Source organism: Eupeodes corollae, chromosome 2 (assembly GCF_945859685.1).
Source record: "Eupeodes corollae chromosome 2, idEupCoro1.1, whole genome shotgun sequence".
In the NCBI taxonomy this organism is placed as follows: Eukaryota; Metazoa; Arthropoda; class Insecta; order Diptera; family Syrphidae; genus Eupeodes; species Eupeodes corollae.
In genome coordinates, this window is record NC_079148.1 from 150,994,251 (window position 1) to 151,021,206 (window position 26,956).

The following is a 26,956-nucleotide window of genomic DNA, read 5'->3' on the forward strand; positions in this document are numbered from 1 at the left end:
AAAAGGATCCACAGTTTTAAGCCGAATCCGAACGGCAAGTTTGAGAAAGCAAAATTTTAAAGTTAAAGTTCATAGTTTTAATATTAAGAAATTAAATAGAGGAAATAATAATGCATTTAAACACTTCTAAACAAACAGTTCTTACAAAAAAAAAAAAAAACAAATAAACGGAACTATTTATAAACCCAGAATTCATTTTAATTTTAGACAATTGTGGCGGTAGTAACATATTAAAATGGAAAGTCATCTTTTTGATTTGACAACTATAACTTTTAAGCATTGAAATCAATCATTGGAATTTTTCTGACAGGTCGTTTTACAGCTATCATTGAACATTTGTTATTGAAAAAAATGTCTGCATGACATTGCCTGGCTGGAATTAAGGTACCAGTTAGGCTCAAGTTATAGCTATAATTGTGCCCGATTACACGAGATGTTTTTTCGGTTGTTTCCTTTTTCGTCTTTTTGACAGATTGGGTGAGGGGTGTAGAAACGTAGGGGGAAAGAAGTCGTGAAAAGAGTCCTGAAAATGTATGGACTTTTTTTGGTTGAACTTTGACGTTTATGCTTTGACAACCAATAAAAAAAACAAAATGCATAATTTACAGATATAAGTTCAGTTTTCCAGAGTACGGTGAAGTAAAGGCAAATATAAACGTGAAATAATGTAAATTTAATTATTTATTTAAACGATTTAAGAAAAGTAGATAAAAACTCAAACGGAAGTATTATTAACGCTGTTTCAAAGTTGGCCCAATTTATATAACAAGCTGAACAAAAATTAATAAAAAGTCAAAAATTATTCCATAAATTTGTTTTATTTTTCATTAAATTATTGCCACAGAAATCCAATTATAATTTGTAGGTACTCTCTGATTATTGCTGCCCAGACAACGAAACAAAATTAAATTCTTCCTCCACAGTTTTTTCAGAAACGTCAAAAAGAGGAATAACGAAAGGAACGAAAAAAGGAAAGGTGTAATCACGAGGGTAGGTACCTGTCAAAAAGACGAAAACGAACGAAAAAACATCCCGTGTAATCAGGGTCATTGGTTTTCATCATTGAAGACAAACATTGACATTTATTTGACAGGTCGTTTATAGCTATATTAAAAATGTCTGTCATTGAAACAAATTTCCTTATTAAAATCCACCGAAAAATGTTTACTGACAGAAATCTGTCATTGGAATTGAGTGCAATTGAAACAGAAATCATTTGAATGATTCGTTCCATTGTTGGACATAAAAAAATCAGCTGCTCAGGAAAATGAATTTCCGTCCGGAAAATAGAAAAACACATTTTTAGGCGCCAGTTATAGCTATCATTGGTTTTCATCATTGAAAACAAACTGGAATTTTCTTGGCAGGTCGTTTATAGCTATCATTAAAAGTTTCTGTCGTTGAACAAAATTTTCTGATTAAAATCCACCGAAAAGTTTTGACTGACAGAAATCTGTCATTGGAATTGTGTGAAATTCGAACACAAATCAGTGGAACGATTCGTTTCACTTTTGAATATAAAAGTATCAGCTGTTCAGAAAAATGAATTTCCGTCCGGAAAAGAAAAAAATACATTTTTAGAGAAAAATAAATGCGCAATAACACTTTTTTTTCTGAAAAAAAATTCTTTGTGTGCTTTCAATTGATCAGTATTTAATTTTCATTTTTAATCGGAGAGAAACACCGTCAAATATCGATTGAAATTTTTTTCCCGATAGACTTCAATGATAGATATACATAACTGGCGTCTTATAGCTGTCATTGATATCAATTTGGATATTTGACTGTTTTACTTTTATTACTTTTTAGACACACAAATCATAAATCCCATGATTTTTTTTGAGAAAAAAAAGTTTATTATCATTTTACGATAAAAATGTATTTTTTCTATTTTCCAGGTGCAAAATGTTCAAAAGTAAAAAAGAATAATTCCACTGACTGTGTTTCAATTTCACACAATTCCAACGACAGATTTCTGTCAATACAAATTTTGTTCAATGACCGAAATCTGTAATGATCACTATAAACGACCTGGTCCTTAAGGCTCGCGTACACTAACACCGAGCTATCGGCCGATATCGGGTCGGAACAATTTGGACGACATTCCCGAACGTTCGACTGCATACACTGTTTCCAACCGCGGACGATATCGGTCTAAAGTCTGCATTTGTGAAGCTTGGATGTAAAATCAATTTTTTTAATCGAAGATTTTACAGAAATATTTTTGAAATTCATACCGTCATTTAATACGTCAACGTATGGATTAATGAAATATTTATGCAAAGAAAGAAACTGAAGGTTTAAAATTACAACCCATCAAATGTTTCAATGTTTCTTTTCATGAACCTTCCAAATCTTTGAGAAGTAAAACGTTGATTTTGAGTTATAGGCACCGCTGTTCATAGAGTTTTTTATGTTGTTGTGACTTGGGTATCAGGTCGGAATTCTGTCGAGGTTCCCGGTTGCAAAAACGGCGGGGAATCAAGCTGTGATACCCCTGGCTGACCATCATCGAATCATCTTGGCTCCTATTTCATTTGTTTTGCTTAAATTAAAGTGAGTCGTAGTAAGCCCAACAAGAGTTTTTGTTTCCGGCCGCAGCACCAGATCTTCCAGCTCCATTGCAATTAGTGTACTCTTTTTGGGATTGGTCGCTTAAAATACTCCATTTTTTCTTTATATGAGGAACAGTCAGTTTCATCTCTGAAAAAACTTAAGGGCATTGTTTAGCAATGTCTTTGTTGTTATACGTTTGGGCCGACAACGCCCAAACGAAATTCGGCAGATGTACGCGAGCCGTTAAAGTTGATCATTGAAAGCTCAACTGACAGGCGGGAATACAGAAAATTCCCGGATTAAATACATTATTTTTTAGAAACAAATTTAACAACTCAATTTCTTTATTTAAATACCAATCATAACAAAGTTAACATTTTTTGCGTTTCAAAATTGATTTCATTTTAATCAAAACCTTGAATTGACAATTTTGTTTCTTCGTGTGAAAAATTAAAGAAACTAAAAAAATTTAAGGAAAACCAAATATCAATTAGTTTTTTCTTTTAAAAAGTGGCTTTTTGTGAAAATTTTGGATCAACAACAGAACTTACTTTTATAGTTTGACGTTTCAAAATATTCAACTATCTTGATTTGCCTTTATTTAAAAAAAATATGGGTTTTACAATAGTAACTTCAATTCACACTACCTTACGATTTCTTGCAGAAAAAAGGTATCTGCCTGATTTTTCGATATTTTTTCTATTTTAAAGATTTGGAAAACAATTTTAGACATTTATTGACAAAAAAACTCGTTAATATAAATTAAGGTCTTCAAAACCCATTTGAAAAGCTCAATTTGATTTCCAGGAACAAAATCTTTTACGAGCAGTCAAATTTTCCAAATATTTTCTTATTCAAGTTTAGGGTGTCCGACTTTTTGAGCTGACTTTTCAATGAAATATCGCAGCGTAGTGATATGAGCAGATGATGTTCGAATTTGAAAAACATCCTTACGCTCTTAAATACTTATAAATTCGTTATCAAGTCATCATATTTTGGTTTTATTTTAGATAGCAAATATGCTGCCAGATTTCTAAAATGTGAATCACACTAATTTTAATGTATGTAGGGAAGGTTCGTTTTGTTTCTAAAACACTCCCATATTGGTCACTATCAGGAAAGTTTTCCATATCAAAATGAATCAGCCTATTTTTTTAAGGATTTTCTTTTTCGTGATATAATCTCACGACCCCCTCTTCTTTTCAATCAGCTTTATAATTATTTATTTCAAGCTTCTATGTATAGGAATCAATCTTATCTGCATAATCGCACCTCGTTTAGAAATATAGAAAACATAATGGAATGATACAAAAATGTTATTTCAAAAAGTAGTATATAGGCCTTCGCTATTATCATCCAGCGTTGTTTTAAGAGCCACCACAATAGTGGGCGGTTTTTTACGATGTGATATGACATGACCACTAATGTTATCATGGTAGCCGATAAAAAGACACCTACTACCAACAACGTCGACGACAAACGCTGGGTTAGTTCCAGTTCCAACCACACAGATGTCAATCTAGATCATGCAAAAATATTAAATAATTGTGTTCCCATTAATATTTTCTTCTATCAACTTAAACAAAAGGGGCAGAGGGTAAGAGAAATGATGGAGTCGTCGTCGTTTGAAGTAGATTTTGTTTTTATTAAATTATAAATTATAGGGCGTGTGTATAATATCGACGGGAGGATACTACACGCACGACGACGCACGTTATAAAATTCCAAGAGCCTCTCTCTATAATATGACCGATTTCGCTTTATTTTTCTCCAAAGACAACAAAAAAAAAAGACTATCCGATGAGCATTGGGGCAGGTGGAAAATCAATAAACACACCTTTGAAGTGTTACTAAACACTAATAATAAACTGTATCTATCACAACATTTTTTTAGGTCGGAAAACTTTATAGGTGAATGTTGATATAAAGCGAAAATATTTTTAGCATGTTTAGGAAAATGGGAAGACTTTGATAAAAAAGGGTTACTCATTTCCAAATGTGGAATTAACACTCATATTAAAGCTGGATAAAGGATTGTATATTATACTGGCTGTTTTTTCTGAGTTCCAAATTTTTCAAATTGGAATATACAGTGGCTCACAGTTAATTTGATACAGTTTTTATTGAAAGGTGAAAAGTGTAAGTCGGTAATGTAGTAACTTGTATAGTTTAATTTAAGTATTTATAAATTGACTTATTCAACCAAAAAAAAAAGTGATGGTAAAAAAAGTAATACTCACAGCTTTTTTGATACGGATACGAATTGTATTAATTATTTTTTCCATCATTTAAAGTTTGTTTAAGATCCATATATCATAATTTAAAGTGTGGTTTTACTTGATTTGCTAGCTTCACAAGGGCCAAGAAATTTAATATTCGTCTAAATGTTTGGCTTAATCATAACAATGAACCGAAGTACAAGTCATGAAGGCGGTTCATTTTAAATTGCCTTAAAAATCATTGGAGTTTGATTGCCAGGTCATTTATGGAGATCATTCGAAATGTCTGTCATTAAGAAGCCAATAAGAGGGCAGTAATATCAGCGATTAAAAGGGTCCACTTTTTGATGTTTAATATTAAAATGAGGCTTATAAGTTGTAGAACTTTTTTGATTCAAATAAGAAATTGATTGACCAAGAATTTTTTTGGTTTATTTTAAATTGTTTCAATAATGAAATTTAAAATTTAAACTGCTGGTTTTAAATTTAACAATTCAGGAAAAAATCTTTCCACTGAAAGCGTTCCATTTCCTTAGTGTTCCTACCTGTCAGTTTTAATTTCAATGATCAACTCTAACCTCAATTTCAATCGGGGAATGCTGGATTCGAATCAGGAAATTTGTGTCCAATGAAAGAAATTTCCAATGGAAGCTATAACTGATCTGTAAAAAATATTTGAATGATCGATTTCAATGATGACAACCAATAAACTGTAACTCGCCCTTTATATCTATCATCGGTTTTCTAGTTGAACATTTTTATTCGGAAAAGTATTTCATTTTGACAAAATTTGTTTCAATGAGCAGCTGGCTATTGATTTCATATTTCGGAAAAAATCGTTCCACTGATTTTTCTGTGTATTCCCACCTGTCAGTTATACTTTCAATGATTAATTTTAACCTCAAATTATTGCTTCTAATCAGGAAATTTTAGTCGAATGACAGGAATTTTCATTGATAGCTATAACCAACCTGTCAAAAAATTCCAATAATTGACTTCAATAACAGCTACACTACATCAAAAAAATTTGCACGTTCAGCAATTGAAAATAAATAGGTTTCCCTTACACTATGCAACAAAATGTTCTAGCTTTGCCTCATGATTTTTTTACCGTTAGTAGAATTTTGCCAGGAATGTCAAAATGCTCTCTTCTCTCTTTTTGAAATGTAAATTGTGTACTGTAATGATATCGAGATATCTAGGCTCAGTATGCCGTGGTGTATTGATCTTTTCAATTGTTTTTTTTTTTTTTAATTTTGTTTATTTTGAAAATGGAGGCTTCTTATAAAAAAGTACCTCTTGAAGTAAGAAAACTGATTTTTATTAAAAAATTATTTGAAAAATAAAAGCTTTGAAGTGGGCCCAAGAAGGGGTCGAAATTAGTGCTCCTAAAATAGCTGCTGACATTTAAGCAAATGATGGAATATCGCTTAGCCCTCATTCTGCATTCAAAGGGATATAATGGTCGCACGGTGAAAAAAAACCTATATTTCAAGAGCGAACGCTTCAAAACCAGATGATATTTGGAAGAATGTGTTATTCGTTAACGAGAACAAGTTTAATGCCTTTGAGTCGGACGATCGTAGATTTGTATGAAGGAAACCAAACACAGCATTAGATGTGATGCATTTGCAGTCAACGGTGACACATGGAGGCGGAAATGTTATGGTCTGGGGAACTATGTGGTGTGAGAAATTTAGTTTTTATAGGAACAACAAATATTTACAAATTGTAAAAGAAAATTTGAAAGCCAGCGCTTTAAAAATTGGCCTTAAAGACGGCTTTTTACTTGTGCAAGACAACGATCCTAAACATTCATCAAGGATAGTAAAGGAGTGGCTTTTTTATAATGTTAAATGGCAATTGCCTCATCCTTTCCATCCCTAGGCCTTAATCAAATTGAGCATCTTTAGGATTATTTAGGAAGAAAGCTCCCTGAATCAAAAATAAGTAATAAAAACCAGTTAAAAGCCGTTATATTGGAAAAATAAGAAAAACATTCGCCGGAAGTCCATTAATTAAGTTTTTTATCCCTTTACGTGCAATTTGTTGACCTTTGATGTCCTACTTTGCCTAATTTGTTACATTTATTTTTTATGAAGTCTGTACTAATTTATTTTGTTTTGATTATAATCCCCATATATGTAATTAACAATTCCAAAATTGAAAAAAGAATGGTTGAAAATCTGTTTTCTTTAAATACCTTAGCTATTATTTTGAAGAATCACCTGTACGAACAATTTTTTGATATAGTGTATGAATGGTCCCTAAAACAATATTTTCTGAATCAAATCTGCCATAAAATTGGATCCGGCCAATTTGAAACACAAATTAGTAAAACGATTAGTTTGTTGTTTGAGAAAACTGGTGTTAAGAAAAATATACAAAAAATATTTGTTCTGAAACTTTATTTTTCTCCAAAAAAAATTCTTTAGGTGATTTCCAATTGATCAGTTTAAAGTTTATATTTCTAATCAAAACGAAACACAGTCCATTCAAACATTTCTTCAGATTGATCTCAATTATAGCTATAACTGGTTGCTTAAGGACTTCTCCGGCCCAGTCACTCGAAATGACTTCGCAACTTTCGAAAACACTAAATCTTCAAAAAATAACGGTACTTTTAGAAAAATAAAAGGAAATTACCCCCGAAATACCAAACAGACTCAGGGTCTTGAAAAGGCCAAAAGTACCACACAAAACATAGAAAGTTCAGAGAGAATTACTAAAATTGTTTCTATGATTTATATTTCTGATATGTGCTGTGCCTTGAAATTTAACAATTTTTCTTATGTTATGTTTTAAAGTGCTAATGTTTTTACATAAATTATTGCTCTTTTATTTAATTATTTTTCCCAAATTGTATCAAATAAGCTGTGAGGCACTGTAGGTGAAATTATGTATTATTAGAGTCTTAACCTAATTCTGCCACTAAGAAACTGGTGAATGAGTAATTGTTTGAAAAAAACTATGTGATTTTAAAAATAAATTTTATTGCAAAGTTTTTGAAAGATATTTTAACTTTTAAGTCTAATGATGGTATTCAATTGGCTCTGTCGGATCAAATCTTTTTAAATTGTGGTTTATGCTGTCAGAGTCTTCTAAAGGGACTACTCTATTATCTTCATCAGCTTGGCTTTGGTATAATCTAAGCCTAGGATTTTGAAAACCTCTTGCAAGAATTCTTGATTCAGTCTCTTGCACTGCATAAAGGTTATCATTTCGTAATACGCTCGATCTAGGATAACTTAGTAAAAGTTGATGCCTTCGGGGTTTTGATTGTTCTTCAAATATGGAAAAAGTTTGTTGAGCAACTGATTCTGGAATATCTTCGACAACAATTGGAGATCGAAAATATGTAGATTGACAAGAAGCTGAGGCTACCAGTAAAACTGTAAGTGACTGAAATAGAGAAGGAAGCTTATTTGTGTTGTTTTTGTAGAAGTAAGTTTAAAAATAGGACCCACCAAGTTTAACATGTTTGAGCTGAGTTCTAATAAATGACTGACATAAACTTCGAGACAGAACTTAGCTTTTATATTGAAATGATCCTACCCTATCATTTTTTCCTCAACTACATAACGATCTTTATTTATTGACCTAACATTTTTGTTTAATAGCCCTCGTTAAGAGTTAAACTACAAAACAATGTAAGCAATTAATATTGGTCATTGAATATCGCGCCACTTAGAGTCTATAGAAGTGTCATGACCTCCATAAAATTCAATCTAGATCTAGATTAATTTGTTTTTCTTTTCCTATTTTGATCGTTTTTCATTGTTTTCTTTTTTTATAAAAAGAAAAAACAATCAAAGTAGAGACAGATTAGAATAAATTTTAAAGTCCAGTCAGGTATCAATTTAATGACCTATTTTGGGATTTTAAGCGAAAACGATGATTTACGTGATATTTTATTATTATCAATTTATAAGTTTTAGTTTTTCGTATCACTCTTTCGAGTTGTTAAAATTGATCAATGACTCAGTGACAATTTTAGCATCAGGTTCAGTGACAGTTTTGGCATAGAATCTTACGATGTTTTCCATTGGCAAAATAAATCTCTTATTTTTGATCAAGATCTGTTTTTGCATTCGATTGGGCAAAATAAATTGATTTATTTTTAATTTCAGATCAAATCTGCCGATCTGAATTTTTAAGAGATTTATTCATTTGGCATCAGACTCAGTGACAGTTTTGGCATAGAACCATACGCGGTTTTCCATTGGTAAAATAAATTTCTTATTTTTGATCAAGATCAGTTGATTTATTTTTAATTTAAGTCAGATCTGCAGATCTGAACTTTTCAAGGGATTTATTCATTTCTGCACTAATATTAATACAATTTGCAACTGTCAGCTTACCAGACATAACATTTTTTTTTTTTAAATTTATTTCGATTGGAATGACTTTGCTATTTAACAAATACATTTTTATTAACTTTAATTTGTACATCTGAATTGATGAGAAATTATAAAACTTTGCTATTTCTTCTGTAATTTTAACCCTGATAAGCTGTTCACCTTAAAAAAGTTTGGAAATTCTATGGAAAATGTGTTTCTTCAATTTTACTGTTTTCCTCAATTATTATGCAAACTTCCTCGGTTATTATTTTATTATTTTCGAGATTGACATTTTTTACGATCATTTTATAATTTTTATTTTGTTTTTCTAAAGAAAACCGAATTGTTTCTAAATATTTTTCTGGAAATTTGACAGCTCTTCCTTATTCGTTAACATGTACACTAAGTTACATTAAAACAATTTAAAGCGTGTTCCGTGGGCAACGAAGAAATCAAATTTTGATCGAAATCTAGATTTACCCATGGAAAATACCCTATTTAATTGAAGTTCAGATTACATAAGAGACTTAAGAGACCTAATAGGCCAGCTGCCAAAATATTGTCTTTCAATTAAGTTAACTTTTTGACAGGTTGACTGGAAAGTTAATCCGGAAAATGTGCAATAACAAGTTTACTTATGTCAAAATGACAGATGTGTTTTTGATACTTTTTGAACTATTAACTGATGGTACAGGTTAAAGTTTCAAGTTTAAAATTATAGACAAAACTAACTATTTCCGGATTTATAAGTTTAAAAAAGATAGAAAGACTTGTAACGGCCTTATTCGACGAACCAAATTTTTGCATGACCAAAAATTAAGGCAAAAAATACAACAATGTTCTAAAGGTAGTAAAAATTTCTGGTCATTTGTAAAAAACGTACGAAACGCCACGTCATCCTCGGTTCCAACGCTCGTCCACAATGACATTCCCTATGTAAGCTCGATTGATAAAGCCAATTTGTTTGCAGAACAGTTTGCTGCTAGTTTGACGCTACCAGAGAGTGTCTTGAGTCCTCCTGAATACTGAAAGACCTTGACATACACAAATCTGCTGGCCTGGATAGTATTCCCCCTATTGTTCTGAAGAGGTGTTCTTCAACGCTGGCAAAACAACTGCGTAAGCTTTTCCATCTTTCCTACTCTGCAGGTCTCTTTCCGAGCGGATGGAAAACATCATTTGTACAACATGCCCCTAAAAAAGGCGAATCATCCTCCCCTCTAACTAAGGTCATGAAAACGTTGATTAATTATGAGATTAAGAAATATCTTGAAGAGCGGAAGCTTCTTAATGACCGGCAGTATGGCTTTCGCAGCAATAGGTCAACTAGTGATCTCATGGTTTATCTCACCGAACAGTGGAACAAATCTTTATATCGTTTTGGAGAAAGTAAGATTATTCCACTTGATATTTCAAAGGCATTTGTTAGAGTTTGGCATCAAGCTCTCTTATCGAAAATGCGTGCATTTGGAATCGATGAATCCCTTCTTCGTTGGGTTAGAAATTACCATTCGGACCGTCAATTAAAGTAGTATTGGACGGGTTCAAATCTGATATTCACAAAATAAAAGCTGGTGTGCCCCAGGACTCCGTTTTGTCTCCGACGCTCTTCCTTATTTTTACAAATGAACTTTTGTCTGAAACTTTTAACCCGCTAAATTGTTTCGCTGATGACAATAACCTCTGCTTTTCATATTCGTTTTTAGATTCTAATCCTTGTCCTTTGGATGTGGAACTTCAACAGCAGCGTATGATAAGCTCATTAAATTCTGATCTCGACAGCCGTGTAGAATTTAATGCTTCGAAAACTCAATGCTGTCTCCTGTCGTTAAAGCGTAACCCACCCCCAATGCCGCTATCCATTAGCGGCACTTGCATCTAGGAATCTAATCAACTTTCGGTACTCGGTATGTATATCACAGATCACCTCTAATGAAATGATCACATAGTCGATATTGCCAAAAATGCTTAGGATTTCTCCGAAGGTGCAAGAAATTTTTCATCCTTTCTGATCTGGCTGTAATTTACAAATCCTTCATTCGTCTAAAAAAGAGCTTTGATAGGCGAAAGAACTATAACCGAGACAATTACGTCGCTTGAACACCGTCGCAATGTTTCATGCCTTTCATTATTTTACCGATACTTCTAGGAATTCACATCAGTTTAACCTTGAGCTCAATTTCGGACGTTCTGTCAAGTATGGAGATTCTTTTTTTAACCGCACATCGAGATTGTGAAATGTGTAAAAATCAAAACTTTAAGACCAATGTGCATCAGTATCTCCTCCTATTTAATCCTTCCCTATTTTCCTAAAGCTCGCACTGTGTTTAAACGTTAAACATGTTTAGGGTATTAATAACCCTTTTGAGTGCCCGTTTATTAAAATATAAAAAATTGTCCAGTTTTTATTTCAAAGGTCTCGAAAATTTCTATATTCTCAGAAATAAAAATTAAACTTCTCATATAAACTTCTCTTTGTTGCTGTCAGAAACCTCAGAATCTTATAAGTCGATTCCTCAAGAAATTTCTTTGGCACAATTTAAAAATCAAGAAAAGAAATGGAAACATAATTTAGTATTTAATACTCTTGCTTTGCCAATCTTACCAAAACATTCTCAAAAACTTCAGAAACCTAAACTGGACAGTCGCTTTTTTATAAATTAAGGTTCAAAATGTATTTGACTGCAAATGAAGTCCATAAAGTTTTTTGCGGTAAGTTTAAGCTTAATTGAAACCAATCATAAGAATTATAAGAATATGAGGTATAATGAAGCCCAGTCCTTTAATTTATACGCCATTGAAACCTTGAGAAAACAAGATTTTCAGGCGGATTTTTCACAGTTAGGCGTTCTGACAAATTAAGTTGTGGAACTTCAACGGACATGGTAATCGAGCAGTCTATGATGAAAGCCATGAAGATAGATGGAGGTTTTGCTCGAAGGAGAATTACAAAAGAGAGTTATAGTATGCATGCTATAAATACCGTTTGTAAAAAAAATAGAAGATCTCGCTAACGTTAGAATAGATACGACCGAACAGCCTGTTGATGCAAGTGATTCGCGAACGAAAAAAGATGCTAAAGATGTTCGAACATTTTTGGAGTGGTTATCAACGCATTGTCCTTTTCCAGACGTTAGCAAAATTGTTTGTATTGCAAGTGGTGTCGTTGGTGATGATAAAATCAATTGTTATAAAGCTCGTGAAGTTAAGCTTGCTTCTATGGTAAAAATGACAGGACTCACATTCAATAATATAAAATAAAAACGCTGTAACGCTGTGACAAAGTTGTTCCACTTTTAGCTATGACTAGTATCATAAACGTTCATGAAGAAAAGGTACCTGTTGACCCTGTATTGTTGTTTCAAGACATGAGTATTACTGCAGCATTTCAAGATAAAATACAAAACTATTTTGAATATGAACTATCTCCCTACCCTCTATCGTTATTTGATGACAAGGATGCGTTAAACACAGAAGTCTGTTATTTACAAATGTTTCGAAAAGGTAGACTTTGATATTAACAACACAAATACGACATAAATCATTGACGGAGGAGACTTACTACATCGCGTTTTATGGGTAGTAAGAATCATTCAACGTTATATTAGATAAATGCGTCTCAAAACAATTAATCTTTTTGAGTAGATTGCACATTAGCTACGTTATAGGTGTCCTGACTGGACACTGCTTAAAAGGAAGGCTTGCTATCCGACTTGAAGCCCCTACATATGATTTTTGTAGGAGTTGCATGGACGAGGAGGAGACAATTTTTCATATTCTAAACATATGCCCTGTCTTATCACAAAGACGTACTACTTCAACGATAGCGATCTAAAAAAATCTGACATTATTTGTCTCCTACGCTTCATTCGGAGCTCCAATTGGTTCGACGAGTTACGCTGATAAACTGATCCATGTGGTATCACAACGGACCATACTTTGGTCTAAGTGTGTTGGACTTCCCAACCAACAGCCACTTTAACCTACCTAACCTAGATAAATACGTACAGTATGTCTGTCGACATTTTGGATCACGAGTTACTGTCGTATTTAATGGCTATAATGATTGAACGAGAAATACCAAAGCTGCAGAACAGCGTAGTCAAACTTGAGCGACTTCTTTATCAATTAATTTTTATTTGATAAAAATTTCGTTCTAATATTCACAACAAGACTCGGTTCATTTCAATGTTGAAAGAAAGATTTATTACGGCAAATATATTGGTAAGACAATCTTATAATGATGCTGATGTATTGATAATTGAAACAGCAATTGAGCAATTCAATTTGACAAACACAACTATTGTTGTTGGTGAAGATATAGACTTACTCGTATTACTGACTGCTCGAACTCCAATTGAAAAAAAAACTATTTTCTTCTCTAAGATGCGCCAATAACACAAGAGGAGATAAGACGCACTTTAAAAACCTTAAAAGATGGCAAAGCGGCAGGCACCGACAGAATAACCGCTGAGTGTTATAAATACGGAGCATCGGAACTTATTAAAAAACTTTATATTTCATTCAACCAAATTCTGGAACATGGTATTATACCGCAAGAGTTTAAAGAGGCCTTAATTTTTCCGATTCACAAAAAAGAAAGTACACAAAATCCAGAGAACTACCGCTTTCTTAGTGCATCATATAAAATATTTTCGTCAATTTTGCATCAACGACTCAATGAGTGGATAAACGAAAACGGGTTATTGAAAGAATTTCAAGCTAGTTTTAGGCCTGGTTACTCTACAATCGATCACATCTTTCTGCTAAAAAGTATCGCCGAAACTTTTCTTCAAAAACGGGAAAAAACTGTACAGCTTTTTCGTAGATTTTAAAGCAGCTTTTGACGCTGTGGATAGGCAAGCGCTTATCTACAAACTCTATGCACTGGGGATGTCTTCAAAGTTTCGAAAAGTCTTACAAAATCTGTATAACGAAACAAAGGCAGCTGTTTGGAATGGAGAGGAATTTTCGGAATGGTTTCAAACGGAATCAGGTGTTCGACACCACAAACGCTTCAGTTGATGATGTAGTACTGTACTACATGGAAACTCCAAGTGAACCTTAACAAATCGAAAATACTGGTCTTCAGAAATGGAGGTGGAAGAAATAGTCAGAATAAAAGATGGTTCTTTAATTCAATACCTATTGAGGTCGTAAATGAGTTCAAATACCTAGAAGTATGTTTTACAAAAAACTTAAGTATGGAAAAACATCTTAATGAAAAACTCTCTAAGGCCAAGAGTGCGATTGGAGCTACATGGAAAAAGTGTTTAGCCAACAAAAGTATTGCGCATAGCTGTAAGTTTCGTGTATTTGAGCAGTGTCGGAATCTGTACTATTTTATGCATCGCAATTATGGGGTTACAAACAATACGATTGCGTAGAAAAGTTGCTGAGATTTTTTATCAAAAGGATATTTCACCTGCCGTCCAAAAAACACACCAAACTACGTAGTTGCATTAGACGCTGAAAAGTCAGGTAGACTATTTTATAAAAGTTCTACATATGAATATTGATAGACTTCCAAAGAAAGCAGCTTTCCACGTAATCAACCGAAGTCTCAGTTGGTATGTGGAATGGAAGGAGCTCGCGCAATGGTGTGATATCGAACTGAACCTGCATGTTGGAAATCTCAATGAATGGAGGGGCAAACTGTTCGAGCTTATTGCCTTCGTTGACGAGAAGCTTAGGGAGAAGTATTTACATTAAAGATGCAGTCAGCTCTAACCACAGAGTAATCTACACTCAACTTTGTCATAATCTGGGCCCAAAAACTACTTTAGAGATGAGAATTATGTGGAAGAAATTTCAACGATGTTGAGACTGCGTGCTGAACTTCTTCAACTGAATTTTATTCCACACAGAGAGGATCTCCCAATCTTATATAGTTTGTGTAACCTCAGGGAAAGAGAAGATGTTTTTCATTTCCTAGGGAAATGTCCGGTTTTAATGGAAACTAGGCGATCCTTCTTCGGCTACAACTTCTTAACTGAGGCAGAAATGATAGCCTATCTAAATACAATGGAGTTGAAAAAACTATTTATCGAAACAAGCACATTTATTTGAATGTGCTACAGTTTTTAAAAATAGAAGTTCTACTGGACAAGAAATTACTACTAAAGGCATTCGCTTCCTTCTTTCTATGTACGGAGCTCCTAGAAAACTACCTGCTTAGATGAGTATAGATATAAGCATAAGCAAATTCTACCTGCTAAGATAAGTATAGATAAGCATGTTTCGTTAAAAACACCAAAAGTAAAAACAAGTACAATTAACTTGTCTTCCTTCAACCTTAGTTGCTGCTCATAAACATCTTCTTAGGGTATATTACCAAGCTCAAGTGTGGCTTGGTTATCAGCTAGACCACAGAGTGGGGTTGGAAATTGATCAACAATTTATTAGAAACAGTGCACACTTTACTTCCACGTGCGCCGGAAAAACTGCTGAAATTAAATTTCACTACTTTTTTTTTCAACTTAAATTGCTTTTATCTTTTCAATCTAAACAGGATCAAAACTGACCCGTGGAATAGGCTTACTGGGGAAACCACAAACAAAAATTGAATACAATTCTTTCCTTACAGGGGAAAGATGGGGAACTTTCAAATTTTGTTTTTAATGATATTTTAAACAATCTTTCCGAATTTCAGATTAGTGGAAATTTAGGTAAATCCGAATGTCTAAATTGAACGGACTAAAAGAATTTGTTTTGAGAAGAAAAATTGTAATTCCGGATTGATTTTTCTCTAAAAAGTTCATTTTCCTGAACAGCCGACTTTTTTATGTCCAAAAGTGGATTTGTGTTCTAATTTCACACAATTCCAATGACGGATTTCTCTCAGTACCATTTTTTCGGTGGATTTAAAAATTTTCGGGACATTTTTGATGATAGCTATAAACGACCCATCAAAAAAATTCAATAATGATAACCAATGATAGCTATAACTAGCGCCTAAAACAAATTCCTTGTTTGAAATACACTGACAGGAATCAGTGATAGGAACTGTGTGAAATTGAAACAAAAATTAGTGGAAGGATTCATTTCACTTTTGGACATGAAAGAAGCAATTGTTCAGAAAAATTAATGATTTCAATGATAGCTATAACTCATCCCTAGAAGAGAGCTTTAAGTTAAACAAAATTCTGTGTGCTGCTTATATGAAGTTCTATCGCCCAAAAGTTGTTGAATTTTTCTGACCATTGGTGTAAAGATTATATTACAATGGTCTTTCGATTCCTTATGGAAATTTCTTGAGATTAATATCTTTAAAAAAGTCAAATATTGTGAAATGCTTTCAAGTATTTTTCACGTTGCCATTTATATCATCTTCCAACACAGCAACCACAAAACTACCTTCAACTTTAACTTTTAAAACCTATTCTTATAAATCTATTCCCACGCAAGTGTTACCAATTCCGAAGACAAAACCAAAAATCATTTTGCAGTAGGAAGCAGTGTATAAAATTCAATCCAAATTGTTGAACGTAAAAACCATTATGGAACCTACTACTGCCACGAACGAAGACGACGAAACCCGTTTATGGTAAACCAAATATGGACTTGGATTTGATGAATGGCCAAGCCATGCTATATAATCCCCACAAGACGATGATACAATGATGGTCGCATACGCATAACGCCTCTGCACGCGTCATTTCCTGACGTGCTGCAGTTGTTCCGCGCATAATTTGATCAAAATCATCCACGGTACACCTCCTACTCCTATGCTCGTTGTGATGATTGCATCAAGATCGAGGTGCAACGATGCATGAAACCCATTTAAGTCTACCTTCTTCAATTCCCCTCTTACTCTTGAAGCAACTTACCTTGTATTCATCGAATTTAAGAACGAATTCAAGAATTTCAGCCAACTGCTTAACTAGAGCCTGTTGTGTTTCTAGATGTTGAGTAGGATTCAATTTACCACCGACCAATTGGCCAAGTAGTTTTGGTACGATTTTTTCCAGCTCCAGTGAGTGTTCATAGCAGCGTTTCAGTTTGATCACAAGTGGCAGAACAGCGTTCCAGGCTTTTTCTTGGCACTGTGGCGATGGGTCAGCTATAGCTTCTCTTATTTCTTTTCCAGCACCCTGCAACAGAAGAAAAAAAGAAAAACGTTTAAATTACAATTAGTTATTTATTCCTTTTTAAAACGATGGTGGCAGGAAGGAATGATGTATGGATGAAGGCATCAAAACATGCGTTACCCCAATCGGCAATCAGACCACCAGCGACAGGATACCCTTCCCAATCCTAAACCAAACCCAACCCAACCCATGATGCATCAGCCAGCTGCCCTTTAAAGGAATTCAACTAATGACTTGACAGTGGACACCATAAAAAGGGAGTCGGAGATGGACACCAAGACGGACAACAACAATAAAGTGAAGGGTGGAACATTAAACAACAAGTGAATGAACGACGACGAAGCGACGACAGAAACAGAGGTAAACTAGCCAAATAAGGAAGTTGTTAGGAAAATGCGTGAAATGTGTGCCTTTGCCTTCGACTGTCTCTCTCGTCGTCTTCTTGTCATCAGACATCAGAGTTTAGACGTTCTCGTTGAGGTGAGTTATTTCTGTGTGTGTGAATTGAATTGAATGTGACTTTTCCCATTTAATTAATGCTATCATTTATTTCATTCACTGCAATTCACTCAAACAGAACTCAGTGCAACAACGCAACGGGTAGAGTGAGAAGAATTTTAATTAATTAAGAGAATGTTTGTTGATTGGAAGGAATGTTCATATTTTACTCGTATCTACGATTTATATGTTTTCAGTTCAAGAAATCCCAAAGGGACGGACGTCTGAATGAAAATAATGAAGACGGAAGTGTTAGGTGTGACAGCTGCTTCAATAAAAGGACATCATGCATTGCAGTTGAAAATGCGTTTTGACATTTAAAAAAAAAAGTAAAATGAAGCGCGTGGGGAGGGGCAGAGACATTGTCAATTGGAATAGCGAGAAATAATGAATTAATCATAGATATCACAGTCGAATTTGCACGGAAAATGTGGGTGGTGAATTCTTTTGTTGTGTTCAAAGCTATTTATACGAGTTATGATTAATTGACATTTGATTTTGAGACGGATTTGTTTTGGTGAGGGATTTTACAAATTGACACGAAATTTACTTTATTACGATTATTTATATACGATTTCCGACATATGACTGCAACGGTTGCCTCAGGCATATTCTTATATGGAGGTTCTGTTATCATCTGTCTAAGAAGGGGGATCTTCCTTTTAGTTCGAGTTCAAAGTTGAAGTATATATGTAGCACGTTTAGTTTGCGTTTTATGCTTATTTTTTGCAAGTAACTTTTTTAGGGGCGTAGTGAAAATGTGTGACGTACATTACAAGCAACGTTTTGTGATTCAATTTTTAGTAAAATTTGGCGAAAAACCCTCGGAAATCCACCGAAAATTGCAGGTTGTTTATGGAGACGATAGCATATCAAAAACGCGTGTTTTTGAATGGGCGAAGTGGTTCAAGGAAGGGCGTGAATCGGTGGAAGACGATCCACGTGAAGGAGCTCTAGCGACCGACGAGAATGTTGATCTTTTGCGCATGTTGATCACAGCTGACCGTCGCCTAAGCATTCGTGCATTGTCTTGCAAGTTAAACATCAACAAAGAAACGGTTCGCAAGATGTTACACGACAATTTAAACATGCAAAAACAAATGCGGAAATCAATTTGCGAGGATCTGGTATCTCGCATTCAGAGCGACGTCAGAGACTGGATGAGTCGGGTAGTCATTGAAGACGAGACTTGGATATTTAAGTATGACCTGGAGACGCGTAAACAAAGTCAACAGTGGGTGGAAAAGGGTGGGGAGCGGCCAACGAAAGCAAAGATGTCAAAGTCACATTTGAAAGCAATGTTGATTGTTTTTTTTCGATATCCACGGCATTATTCATCGTGAATACGTTCCCGCTGGCGAGACAGTGAGTGGAAAATTCAATATGTTTACGTTTTGGAGAAGCTACGGGAATGTGTTTTTCGTGTGCGACCCGAACTCGCCAAGGATGGCATGATCTTGCGTCACGATAATGCACCGGCCCATTGCTCGTTCGTTGTGCAAGAGTTTTTTGGCAAAAAAGGCATCCCACCGTTGCCTTACCCACCCTATAGCCCCGATATTTCTCACTGCGACTTTTTTTTATTCCCCAAGATGAAGTCGCACCTCAAGGGAACTCATCATGGCGGCGTACAGAGGGTCCAAGGTTAAGTGGTGCTTAACGGGTTTACTTCGGAGGAGTACCAAGGGTGCTTCACATCATGAGAGAAACGTTGGAATTGTTGTGTAGAGTTAAAGGGATATTATTGTGAACGTCGCTAGTAAATTTTTCCTAAAACTTAACTATCTTGTTTTTTATTGACAAATTCCTGGAACTTAATTGCCACACCTCGTATTTTCCAACTTTTTCCAAAATAGAAGCATACAAAATTGTTAAGCGACGTTAAATCGCACATATTGCGCCGTGAAAAAGTCAGTAATCACGCTTTTATGGATGTAACGGTGGCTCAACATAAGGCGTTTTTCTTTATAAGTCCAAAGCAGAACACAGAGCAGATCCTGAACACAACAAGCTGAGGATTGTTCGATCAGAGATCTCCGACTTATTTATAAAACACACTGGAGAAATGAAGTGAAAATGTTAAAATGTTCTATCTGTCTCTTTCATACCACACGAAACAAACGTAAAGTCAGCCAAGCTCATATAGCGCGCTCCGAGCTGGATCGTATTGAAAAACAAACAGATCTTTTTTTGACAGGTCAATTATCTTCTCTGAGCTAAACAAAACAAAAACACTCTTATAAAGATATAAATCATCGGTAGACATCTTGGTTTGCTTACAAGCTTAACCTCAAATTAGACTCATAAACTCATTTAAGCATGCGTGTCATTTCTCCTCTAATTTATGAAACGTCACCTAAGAACTCAGTAGTTAATTCTATGTATGCGTGAAAACGCGTCAATTTTTCACGTTGATTTCGTCCACATAACAAATACAACAATGTAAACAAATGAGTTTTAGAGGGTGTTTTTGATGATCATTATCCTTATGCGTCAGTTTTGTTTATTGAAGTATCCATTCATACAAAAGTGAGATTCCTTGCTCAACAAAAGTTTGAGAGAAACGTATTTGCACGATTTGGAAGTATTGTTAAGGCGTCAGTATAATCATATTGAAATGTCAAACCAAACGAAAAGTAAATCAAAAAGTTGACAAAATGGCCGACAGTTAAAATAGTGTTGCCAATTTAGAGTTATAGATTTCTAAATAAATACCTGTTATTTAATGGTTAATACACTTTGTTTTTAAATATATTTTTGTCTTAACACTATTTTTGGAAAAGCAAACAAGATTGGATAAGGGAGCGTTTAAGTAATACGTAACTCAATTTGGGGGCAGGGGGGTCTCGTAAAACGTTACGATTTGTTTTCGCAAGTTGGCAAACCTTTTTGTTTATATTTCACAGGGAATCCCTAGATTGTATTGCACGTCATTTATTGTTGTTCTCGTTGTCAGTATTCGTTAGTGTTTATGCAGAAGTCGGTGTTATTAAAGTGAGTTCATAGTGTTCATACTGTAATGTCCTCAAATGAGGGAGATTTGTATCATCAGCGTTCGGATTCGGCCTAAAATTGTAGGTCTCTTCCATTCCTGACAACAGTACTCGCACACAGGAATGGTTGAGAGTTGTAAGTCATTAGGCCCTGGTTCACAACGGACTGTTGCGCCACCCAATTTTTTTTTTTTTAAATAAGTGCTGCAATTTTGAATAACAGCTCCCAACTGACAATACAGCGTCCTTAACTAACAATTTGTTTCAAAATCAATTTGAAAACAACTTTGTTTCCAAAAAGTCATCCTGTTAACTGTCTCCCTTTTATCGTGCGACTTAATGCCTATCGATTACTTTTAATGAGGCTATCTTTATCCTGAAAATTTTCAAGTCAAAGTTCTCAAGCTGCTAAAAAAACACCCAATATATTTGTATGTTATGTACATATGTATATACTCTTGCATAAAATCGTACCATCCATCTTAGAGATTCTCTCATTCTCAGATCGTTTTGGTTTACTTTTTTAAAGTACTTATATACATAGCCCCAAGGTTGTCAAATCCATGTCCCTAATATTTAAACATCGTAATATAAACTACTTGAAAATACACTAAGAATGTAAACTCAATGCAATATTTTCTGAAATAATAATACTTGTTTTTTTTTTTTTTAGTTTGTTGTTCTTGGAAAATGCATAATTCAGTCGAAAGTTTTCTTTTCTTCAGCTTGAAAAAATATGTATTTCTTTTTTTAACCCTCAACCCCACTCAATCCTTTCTAAGATTCAAGGTTCCGTAAATAACTACGTATATGCACATTTTTCTTTTCTCCTTTTATAGACAAACAACTACATATACATATATCCTTATACAGATGCATTTAAAACATCATCTGTACATACAAATCTTTTCAACATTTTTCATTCATAGTTTTCGTTTGTTTGAAAAGTATGTACTTGAAACTATACACATGTATGCATGTGTGTGTATAAAAGATGGTTTGGATTTTGAAGAATTCAAAAATGAATGTTTTCCATTGGCAAATAGCGTTCAGTTAAAATAAGATAATTTAAATTTACGTGCATTTGAATCATTCAAAAGTAAAGAAAAGATGACAAATCAGTTTCTTAAAAAATAATTAAAAACAAATATTAAATTTTGATTTAATTTCCAAACCCCATCAAAAAAGTCCATAATAGGTTGTTTTTTATTTTGAAATTTATAATTAAAAAAAAAAATATTTTTAGTCATGTTTATTTCAAAATTGATTCACATCTTTTGTTATTTGGATCTGTAATTTTTTATTACGGAAGTTGGGTACAAATTAAAATTATGAATGGAAATAATGACATTTATCATATTTTAAAATAAAAAATACATACAAAATATTCATTCAAAATCATCATGAACTAAAATTAAAGTGGAATTGGTCAAAATTAAATATCGTCTGTTTTTTCAATAATAATTTACCAATCTTCCTCCATCTTGTGACAACATTATTTGCACACAGGAACGGCCCTGGTTCTTCATGGACTGTTGCGCCACCTTATTTATTTATTTATTTAATTTACCAATATAAATAAACACAAATGTCAAAACATAGTTTGACATTCTCAACTGTCAAACTGTAGATAGAAACCGCCGACATTTTTCATTAAAAAAACACCCCATAGAAGAAGAAATATTACGAGATTTTACTTATAACTTTTCTATAAACAAATTGGAACCCCTTTTGGTCTACTTTAGGTGTTTTATATTTATTTCCAGCTTTCATTTTATTCAAGCTTAATAATTAATCACCCCATTCAATCAACATAGAAATGAATTGTGAAAATAAATACTATTAAATTTAGATAAACTTATGAACTGGCAGTTCTGGGCCATCGCATATCTCATATAGTGCTACTTTTAACTCAAATATACCGTTGGAATGTACCGTATGCATGAATGCAGTGTACTCAACACGTCATGTCTGTCAGAAAATAATCACAAGCTGTTTGCTTTATTTTTGGCGTGAAAATAGGGTAAATATGTCTATCTGCAGTTTACTATTATTATTGATTTTTGAAAAATTCTTTTTTATTTTTGTATTTCACATGCCAACATTGTTTTAAATCCTTTTAAATCTCATGACAACATAGCTGTTATTTGAATATTTTAAAGACCGAAATCTGTTAATGAATAATTACTCAGCTTAATAAAAGTTTCACCCTGAAAATATTTTATTCGAAACATTTTTGTTCGCCTGGTATTTTAAAAATCATCATGAGTTTCACCCCAACGTAACTTCGCTTGGAACTAGAGAAAAGTTTTCGAATAGCTCTCAAAAAAAAGTAACCAAAGATATCAATCTTGAAACTGTTAGATTTCGAACGAAATCATAACTCATATAGGGGATTTTTTAAAATTGTTTGTTAATATAAACAAAAAAGATGTCTTGGATAAGAATCTAGCCTTATAAATTTTCTATTACATCGGTTTCTTAAAATATGCCTGTTTTTATTGTTGTTAACAACAAATTTCATGATTTTCCAAAGTACAAATCTTTGTCTTCTAGATACACTTTAAATCTGTAGTTTTAAAAACTCATTTAATATGAGTCTTCATTTGACTGGGTATGAAACTTTGAAAAACAGTGATTCAATTTCGAATCCGTGGTTTGATTTTAACTATCTTTACACCATTTTAAAAAAATATCCGTTTACAACATTACTTTAATATTTTTTTTCAAATATATTTCAAAACATTAACATGATAACACCCGAACTTGTTTAGACGACGGCGAATCCGTTTCAAAATTAATTTCAAACCGTTTTAAGTGAAATGGCTCAGCGTTTCTTCAAGATTTTCTTCTATAGGACACATAAAATCTAAGAATTGATGAAGATTTTTTAAAAAAAATGTATTAAATAATTGAAATATTTGGCCTGAACATTGAAGATAGGGATTTTAGATTTCAAAACCATCACTATTTATAGAGGCTGTTTTTTAAGACCCCACGTCTTCAAGAAGAAATAAAACGCATATAGTTTAATGTTTGACATTTTGTTTTAAAAATTATTTCGGACAAGTGGCCGCCGCGGATGGCTAGAATATAGTCAAGGCGAAAAGCCCAATTTTCGAACATTTTTTTCAGCAATTAGTTCGTATGTCAGCAATAACGCGCCGAATTTTCTCTTTCAAAGAGTCAGTCGTTTCTCGTCCCTTAAAAGAAATAGTCCAGGAGTGTTATATTGCACGATCTTATAGACTATATCACAGACTCACGAATGCGAGATAATGCGTTCAATAAAAGTTAGCTCTCAATAAATTGATGCTTCTTGCGAACCGACCTTTTTTTTGGAAATACATTTCCACAATTTGTAAACAGGCCTGTTCACAATGAAATGGAAAACCAAAATATGCATTAATCAAGTGACAACTGTCAAAAAGACCAATTCTAATCAAAGTTTAATCAGATTGCAAACCACGCGTCTGAAAAAAAGACAAACGTTGTTAGAAAACTATTTAGAAAGGTGGTAAAATACATACACACAGCTATGGCCAAAATAATAAGAACAACATTTGAATGAAACAACAAAAAGCAAAGCCTTCATTTTAGAGAAGTAAACAAAAATCGTTGTAACATAAATGTTCTTTAGTTATAAATAAATTGTTTATTGATTAAAACAAAGAACAATGGGATCAGTTGCAATTCATTTGTTCACGGTGCTTTATCTGTTTGGCTGAAAAATAAGAACAGAGAAGACATTTGTTTTTAAAGTTTTGCAATAAAGATTTCACAGAAAAAAATAGGTAAATAATAAAGTTCTATTATTTAACTATACTTATAACTTAAATCATTTTATTTTATTGAAGAACGTTATGGGAAAAATAAGCATTTCTCAGAATTTCAGTGTAAAGCTATTTTTGTGTTGCATGAGCACATTGAGTCAATTTGGAGAGTTGCCAGAATAGTCAAATGCTCCTCTACAATGCGTTTTCAAGCGTCACGGCCATAGAAAACAATTGAAACTAGAGGTGGCCCATTGAAATCATCAGAAAAAGACAAAAGGAAAAATCCTTTTATGTCGTCGCGGACTTATCACATGAGCCTGCTAAGGCAGTAAGTTCCAGGACAATCGGGAGAGTTTTGCTTGTGTCAAAATTACCACCTCGATGGTCAAGAAATGCTCCCTTATTAAAACCAGGTCATATGAAGAAGCGTCTGGCTTTTGCCAAATGTTTCACATGCCTAACTATGATCGATTGAAATAGGTAAAACAATGAAAAAATGTGTGGTGGAGTGACGAAACAAAAGTCAATCTATTTGTAATGAATGAAAAACATTTTGTTATTCGCCTAAAAGGTGAAGCGTACAATCCACGGTGCAACAAGCCGACTCTGAAACATAGAGGTGAAAGTCTAATAATATGGGGTTGTTCTTCTTGGTGGGGAAAAGGTCCAGTATTTTTCATTGATGGAATATTGACCAAGGAAACTTATGCCGGGATTTTAAGGGATGCAATGTTGCCATGGATCAAAGAAAATATACCCTTAACGTCGCGATTTCAACAGGATAACGAGCCCACGTACTCGGCGAAAGTAACAAAAAGATGGTTTGAAGAAAGTTGATTTGATGTTTCCCAGTGACCCTCACGCTCCGGATTCGAGTCCCATTCAAAACTTGGGTAATTAATCCATCAAAAAAATTTGATTTTTGGATGTTTGGATCTCACCTGAAATATAACAAAGATTGGTGGACTCCATGAGTCATCAAACAACCTTGGTCATTTTATATAAAGGATTTAAAATTAATAGCTAAGTAATTAAAAAAAAAAATGAAAATACATTTTGAAATAAAAAACTAAAAGGTATTTATTTACTATTTTGTCAAAGTGTTCTTATCTTTAGACCAGGTTTTTTTATATTAAATTAATAATTATCGGTACCCTGTAATAACGGTTGAAATGAAACTTCACATAATAAAATATCTTCTAAAAATATAATATATCTACTCAACACAAAACAAACGTAACATAAAATAAAAGTTGTCAATCGTTTTGAGTGTTCTTATTGTTTTGGCCATAGCTGTATGTTGTAATGAATTTCATTTCAAAAATGGATGATACAAAACTCAGCAGATTGATTTTATTTTCCCTCATGCAGTGAATCGGAAAATAAGCAAGATCAAAACTTTCCAGAATTTATACTTTCACTCGTTCTGACAACTAGTTACTGTCATCTTAAATTTAATGGAATGTCTTTAATGTGCCAACTTTTCGGTGGTTTACCCTATTTCTCTACCATCTCCAATCATCAGACTTTTCACCACCACACAATGTAAGAAGAGGTTCTCTTTTTCCGTAGTCGACGCCGTCGTCGGAGCCGCCGAATCCACTAATTGCGCACACTTTTCGACGAATTTCAAACAAAAATAAACACGAAAAATGCCTTCGAAAAATTGAGTGCTCCTCTAATCGCAGCTGAAAGATAGACAGCTACAGCAGCTTTCGAATTGCGATTGCGATTAACAGCTGCGTGAAAAAATCGTTCTTAATTGCAATGCAATTAATTGTAAATGCATTGCATTTGTCTTAAGCTGATGCTTTTCCTGATGCTGCTGCTGCTGCACTGTAATTATATTCATATGTATGATAATTCCTAACCGAACTAGAAGAAGGAACGTCGTAGTCGCCGCCGCCGCCTTCAGTCGTCAGTGGCTATGACTTTGGCTGTTTCGGATGGTGCTCCTATCTGGAGTGGCGGTTTCTTTTTCGAATGTGCTTTTCCGCTCTCAGCCCTTAAAATATATTATTTTCTGTGTCGTGCTCATGTCTGCTCTGAACTCCAACAGGCTGGAAGAAAGCAAATCCCTTCATATGAATTACAAATTGCCATTGCATAAGAATTTTTGCAATGCAACCCCATTTTGTCTGTCAAATGTGTCGATTCCGGAGATGGCGATGGCGATGACGATGTCGGCAATGTCTTGAAATCTTATGCTGTTTTTATTTGTATAATAATATTCCTATAAGAAAAATGTACCTCTGTAAGCCTATATGTGTAGAAAAACATTACTTGTGCTCATAAGTCGGAAGTGTGCATACATTTCATGCCTTAGAAATGCCATAAGAACGAAGAACCAAACCCTCTTCTGGATTTTAAAACTCTCATTTCCTTTTTTTCTTATTTTATTTTCAAATCTGGATTTTATTGTCTCGAGTTGGCTGGGCGCATAAACCCATTGTATGTAAGGGTTGTGTGTTTCTGTTGTGGGTG

General features: G+C 33.8%; 2 protein-coding genes across 3 annotated transcripts in view; both read right to left on the minus strand.

Annotated features, from left to right (window-relative positions):
* Window positions 1-26,956, minus strand: part of LOC129944592 (CYFIP-related Rac1 interactor B) — a 109,368-nt gene that overhangs the window by 3,376 nt on the left and 79,036 nt on the right. For both annotated transcript variants that reach the window (XM_056054133.1, XM_056054132.1), the window contains one exon: window positions 16,945-17,208. In XM_056054133.1, coding sequence (XP_055910108.1) covers window positions 16,945-17,208 — 264 coding nt within the window. The remainder of the gene's footprint in view (window positions 1-16,944; window positions 17,209-26,956) is intronic.
* Window positions 7,749-8,255, minus strand: LOC129944593 (uncharacterized). The gene is made up of 2 exons (XM_056054134.1): window positions 8,243-8,255; window positions 7,749-8,177 (listed from the first exon to the last, which is right to left on the minus strand). Exons 1-2 carry the CDS (start codon window positions 8,252-8,254, stop codon window positions 7,806-7,808), a joined length of 384 nt encoding a protein of 127 aa, XP_055910109.1. The 5' UTR covers window position 8,255; the 3' UTR covers window positions 7,749-7,805.